Below are 6,107 nucleotides of genomic sequence, written 5' to 3' on the forward strand. Positions count from 1 at the left end.
CGTCAGCGCTGCTTAATTCTGTTGCGTCTCTCGAGTTCCTGGGGGCTGGAGGGTGGCTTGGATCCACCTCTTCCCAACCATTGGCATCCACTTCTTCCCAACCTTTGTTGGTGTCCCCAACCATTAGTGTCCCATTCCCACCCTTGGCCTTGGGGACCTCCTGGTGTCCCTTCCCAGCTGTTGGCATCCACTTCTTCCTAACCCATGTTGGTGTCCCCCTTCCTTCCCAACCAATGTTGGTATCTCCTCCCCAACTGTTATCATCCCCAACCATTGATGTCCCCTTCCCACCCTTGGCATTGGGGACCTTGTGCTGTCCTTTCCCCTGGCCCAAGGTTTGGCCAATACATGCTCAGGGCTGGGGGAACCCATAGGGTTAGTCTCTGTGCCTTTGTGCGTGGCCACGCTCTGCCTGTCCCTGCCTCACTGCCTCCCAGCAGCTTTTTCCACTCAGCACGGTGTGCGCTGACTCACTCTGTAAAAATAATCCCCTCCCTTGGAAACCATACACCCAAAGTGGGTGTTGTTGACTCGCCCACGGCCAGGCTGTGCTGCTGCCTCCCCACCTGTGCCCAGCCCTGGGGCATGGCACAGCACTGCCGTACTGATAAAGGTGCCTGGGGCTGGGACAGCACACGGAGCCACCTCCAGGTGTGGTGCCACCCTGCTGCGCTGGGTGACGTGTATTTATTCCCCACCTGTGCAGAAAGCCGAAATGCCCATTGCTGATCCCTAGGGCTGGCGCTGCTTTCGCTATGGCAACTGTCTCCATCACTGGTTTCTGTGGCCACCCATCCCATAATGTTACACGCATACCCTGGGGGGTCCCAGTGGTCTGGGGGGGGCTGGGCTGACAGAGGAGCCCCACGGCTGTAGGATTCCTCCCCGGTCATTGCCTGCCTCCGGGATGACTCAGGGGGGATTAGGGGGATTTGTAGGAGCAGGAACACGGCTGCCGGCAGCCTGGCCATGTAGGGCCAGCCCTGACCCTTGCATGGAGGTATGGGCACAGGAGGGGTGTGGGGATCCTGACACTGTGCCTGGCCCCTTAAGCTGGGGCTGGAGGTGTGCAAAGCCCCATCTGCCCAACTCATCCCAATGGGGTGAAAGGAAGGAGCATAATGGGGTGGAGGCTGTGCATCCCAGTAGGAATTGTGAATGGGGGCATGCTGCTGGCTTGGGAGTCCTGTTCTGACCTCCTGAGCTTCTGCCCAAGCTTCCCTGCAAGCTGCAGGGGGTGCCTGTTTTACGGAATGTAGAGACCCGGGGTGTTGGCACCAGGATGGGGATACACAGCAGTTTGGATATATGAGATGTTGAGATCTGGGTGGTGATGCTCAGAGCTTTGGAGAAGAGGAATGCTGAGATGTTGAGACCCAAAGTGCTGAGATCTGAGGTTTTAGGGACCTGGGATGGAGGAGAAATGGGATGCTGAAATCTGGGAGATGGGAGACCTGGAATTTTGGGGACCCTGGATACTGGTCGCAGTGGTGTTGGAGATCCAGGATGTTGTGACCTTGAGTGTAGTTGAGTAGTCCTGTTGAGACAGGACTCTGGAGACCCAAGGTGCCAGATCCCGAGGACATGGAGACCAGGACATTAACCTTGAGATGTTGGAGACCCAGAGTGCTGAAACCCAGGGTGTGGGGAGCAGGGACATGGCCCTGCATGGAGCCAGCAGTTGAACTCAGTGATCCTTATGGATCTCTTCCAACACAGGATAACCCATTATTCTATGATCCTACGACTCTAGAGACCTGGGATGTCCAGAGTGGGGTATGGGGTGTGAGACATGTAGGCTGACGTAGGCTGTAGGATGTGGCCAGCAGACACAGGGCAGGATTCTTCCATCACTTTTATTCCTATCATTTTTTTCTTTTCCTTCACGTTTATTCAAGGCACTGGGGTGATGGGTGAGTACCAAATAAAAAATACAAAGGGGGGCAGGAGCTGGGGGCAGGCGTGTGGGGTGCGTGGCAGGGACAGCAGCGGGGCCTCCTCCTACTTCTTGGCCGGTTCTTCCTTCTTGGCCTCGACGGTGACAGGGATGGTGATCTCAGATGACTGGATGGCCGGTTTGGGCAGCGGGGCTTCCACTGTCAGCATCCCATCAGGGGACAGTGAGGAGCGCACGGCTGTGGCTTCCACGCCAGGGGGGAGGCTGTGGGGAAAGTGGAGAGGTCAGAAAATCCCCAAATTTCTGTGTGTCTCCCAGTGGGACCAATGACAAACCCAGCATGTGTGAGCTGGGGATGGGCAGGTTGTGTGTCCCCTCTCTCCCCAGCCCGTACTTACGTGTATTTGCGGGTGAAGCACCTGGAGATGAAGCCGTGCTCATCCTGTTTCTCCTCGTGCTTGCCTGGAAGCAATAAACAACAAAGGGTTGGTGCCCATTGGCTCTCCACAGGGGTTTGCCTTTCCCTGCCCCTTCAGCAATGGGATGGGAGCACTCCTGCTTGCCCTACGTGCAGCCCTGAGACACCTGTGTCCCTGCAGGAGAAGCCCCTAAATTTAAGGGCAGAAAACAGACGGTGATGGTGGACCCTACCCATCTCCAGTGCCTTTGTTTCAGCTCCCCGCTGTGCCGGACACACTGCTGGCCCCGTGCCATGGGGTCTGTGTTTTGTCACAGCATCCCTTGCTGAGCCCCCTCCCGGGCATGCAGGAAGCTCAGGGTGCAGTGGGGCCTGGCTCTGCCCTATGGCACTGACACCTCTGCCCCTGTGGGGCACAGATCACATCCCTGTGGGCTGCACACAATAACACTTGGGGCTGGGAACTGTGCACCCAGCACACTGTGTACACTGTGAGTCATCCCTGGAATGCACTTGTAACCCTATGCCTTCTCTGTTAGTTTATCATTTTCCTTTTTTTTTTTTCCCTTTTCTCTCTTTTCCTTTTCCACTTACCTTTCCTTTTCCTTTTTCCCTTTTTCCTCCCTCTCTTCTCCTCCCTCTTTCCCTTTTTCTTTCCTCTCCCATTCTTTTTCATTTTCCTTTTCCTTTCCTTGCCTATTTCCTTTCCTTTTCCCTTTTTCCTTTCCCTTTCCCTTTCTTTCCCTCTCCCTTTCTTTCCCTTCCCTTTCCCTTTCCCTTTCCCTTTCCCTTTCCCTTTCCCTTTCCCTTTCCCTTTCCCTTTCCCTTTCCCTTTCCCTTTCCCTTTTCCTTTCCATCCCTATTTCCCTTTTCCCTCTTTCTTATTTCCCTTTTTCCTTCTCCCTTTTCCCTTTTTTCTTTTTCCCTTCTCCATTTTCCTTTTCCCATTTCCCTTTTCCTTTTCTCTTTTCCCATTTCCCCTTTCCCTTTTCCTTTTTGCCTTTTCCTTTTCCCTTTTCCCTTCCACCTTTCCCATACTCTTTCTTTCCCCTTCCCTTCCCCCTTTCCCACCTTGCTCCATTTTCACTGCACACCCCAACCACGTCCGCTCAACCACCCCACGTCCCCCATCCCCTCCATGTACCCCCATCACCCCACCCCCAGACCCACCGGTGATCTCCACGATGTTATCCTTCGTCTTCACCACCAGCTCTTCGGGAGCAAAGTGGTTGACATCCAGGGTGACCTTCCAGCTGTCGGCGCTCTGCCGGATCTCGGAGATGCCGCTGCTCAGCTGCCGGCTCAGCGCGCGGCTGTAGGGCGACCCAGGGGCGGGCAGCAAGGCGCTCTCACTGGGCAGCAGACGGAAGTATCCGGGCCAGGCGCTGCCACTGGGCCACTTGTACCAGTCCTCAGGGATGTGCGGCATCCCGAAGGACTGGTCGAAGAGGCGGCTGCCATGGTACCAGTCGCGGAAAGGCTCCCAGCTGGGGCTGCTGAGGAAGGTGAAGGGCACGCGGCGCTCGGCCATGGTGTGCAGGGCGGTGGTGTGGAGCGGCCGTAGGGCCTTATGAACACGTCCCGATGGTTATTTTTAGCCGGCAGGCGCAGCTGGCTATTAATGGAAATCGCAGCGGGGCCCGGGAAGGAACCAGAAGCTTTCTCTGGCCCTGCGCAGCCGCAAGCCCCGGCTGCCCGCCCCGCACGGCTCCTTGGCGCTGATGGATGGGAGCTGGATGGCTCCCAGCCTGCCCTCCCCTTCCCGTCAACAGTCCTTGGGATGCGCAGCGCTGGGGGGATGAGTCAGAGCAGGAGCCCGAGCTCGGCCCTGCGCCCGCTGCGTCACCGCCACGCTAGAAACTTCTGGAGCCCACCAGACATGCGGAACCCCAGGGCCCCTATGGGTCGGGGTGAGGGGTCCTAGGGCCTGGGAGTGGGGTTTGTGGGGCTGATGGGGGACAGAGGGGCCAATGGGGGTTATAGGGCTTGGTGGGGGTCAGCGGGGCCCAGTGCGGCTGATGGAGGTCAGGAGGACCGACGGAGGCTGTAGAGCTTGGTGGGGGTCAGTGGGGAATCGTACGAATCGATGTGGACTGCTGGGATTTATTAGGGTCCAGTGGGACCAGCAGGGATCCATGGTGCTGTTGGTGGCTGATGGGGGCAGTGGGGACTGATGAAGCTGTTGCCAATTGTTGGGGATGTTGGGACCGTTAGGGGCTGAGCTCTGGCCTTGGGCTGTCTGTCCATCCCTTCCCTGCAGTGTGCAGGCTTTGCTTTTAAGAGCCAGCACAGCCGGGAGATGGCTGTAGTTGAGTCCTGCTGTGCTCAGCACAGGGATGTGAGAGCCCTCCCTGTGGGGTGCTTGGCTCAGATGGGGATACAGGAAGGATAGGAGAGGGATCCTTCAGCAGGGGGAGCTCGGGATGTGCCCCCGGCCCCTGCAGCACCTGCTGAGCCCTTTGTCGGGGGCCAGGGTGGGGGAGAGCCCTGTGTTGTCTGGGAAACGAGACTGGAAAGGGATCAAAGCAGCTGAGCTGCAGAGCGGGAGGCGTGGGGCCACATCCTGCCAGGGGCTGGGGGGGGAGGGAGGGATGCAAAGAAACTGCTCCATGCCCCGCAGCATCATTTACAATATATACTGTATATTTTATTATAATTGAACCAGCTCACTGAATCTACAGCTGTACTCACAATCCAGAAAAAGAGAGCGCGCGAGAGAGAGGAAAATACTGAAGTATTTCTACAGAGTATTTTGTTCCAGTTGGCTCCCTCCGCGGCAGGAGACAGAGACTGTAAAAGAGGAAGACTGGAAATTTTCCCTGATGTGCTGTCCTGTCCGGGGCTCTGTCACTGTGGGAGCTGTGGCCATGGGGCAGGGATGGGGATTGGGTTTGGGATGGGGATGGGGGATTGGAATGGGGACAGAGATTGGAGTGGAGTCAGGGGTGGGGATTAGGATTGGAGATTGAGATGGGGACTGGAATTGGAGTGGGGTCAGGGTTGGGAATTGGGATTGGGGATTAGGATGGGGATTGGGATTGGAAGGGGATGGGAATTAGGATTGGGATGGGGACCATCCCGGAGGATGCCTCCGAGCATCCCAGTGCAGGGGGAGGGCAATGCAGGGTGCCTGAAGTGCGTGGCCGTGGTCAGAGCCCCCCAACCCACCAGCACTAAAGGGGCATTACCGGACTCAAAGGGACGCCCCAGATCTGTGGTGCCCTTGGAGCAGGGACAAAGCCCCGATCCCATTGCAGCGCTGTGGGTTAATCCCAGCAGCTGTGCTCCCATCCCACCGGGCTCAGTGCTTCATCCTCCTCCAACCAGGCGGAAAACACATGATCCATGTGGATTAAACACCAACAGTGGGGCCAGGGGGATGCCCCCAGGAAGGGCCTTTTTTTTTTTTTTTTTTGGAATATCAGCACAATGCTGTGGAATTGGGGCTGTCAGCAAAGTGGGCGCGTGGGCCCCATCCTTTATCTCTTATTAAAGCTCCAGGGAGGACTGCAGGGATGCTCCAGCCCCAGGGCACAGCGAACCCACTACCATACCATGGTGCCAGTGCAGCATCCTCCAGGAGAGGAGCCACAGCCATCCCCCGGGATGGCTGCAGTTCTTGGGGAAAGTGGCACCATAAAGCCATCTGGGTCAGGAACTGAAGCGGGAGGTGGCCAGGGCACCCAGCTGGGGTCCCAGTGCTCAGAGGGAGCACCATGTGTCCAGGGGTGCCCAAAGCAATGGGGGTGCAGGGGGCACCTTGGTGAGGACCACCCCACAAGCACTGTGAGA

At 57.2% G+C, this 6,107-nt stretch overlaps 1 protein-coding gene across 1 annotated transcript; it reads right to left on the reverse strand.

Annotated features, from left to right (window-relative positions):
- Positions 1 to 1,837: 1,837 nt before the first annotated feature.
- On the reverse strand, positions 1,838 to 3,972 carry HSPB1 (heat shock protein family B (small) member 1). Its single transcript, XM_031591817.2, has 3 exons — positions 3,486 to 3,972; positions 2,296 to 2,359; positions 1,838 to 2,161 (listed from the first exon to the last, which is right to left on the reverse strand). Exons 1-3 carry the CDS (start codon positions 3,844 to 3,846, stop codon positions 2,002 to 2,004), a joined length of 585 nt encoding a protein of 194 aa, XP_031447677.1. The 5' UTR covers positions 3,847 to 3,972; the 3' UTR covers positions 1,838 to 2,001.
- Between the last annotated feature and the right edge of the window lie 2,135 nt (positions 3,973 to 6,107).

The sequence above is a fragment of the Phasianus colchicus genome, chromosome 21 (assembly GCF_987193195.1).
Source record: "Phasianus colchicus chromosome 21, bPhaCol1.hap1.1, whole genome shotgun sequence".
NCBI lineage: Eukaryota > Metazoa > Chordata > Aves > Galliformes > Phasianidae > Phasianus > Phasianus colchicus.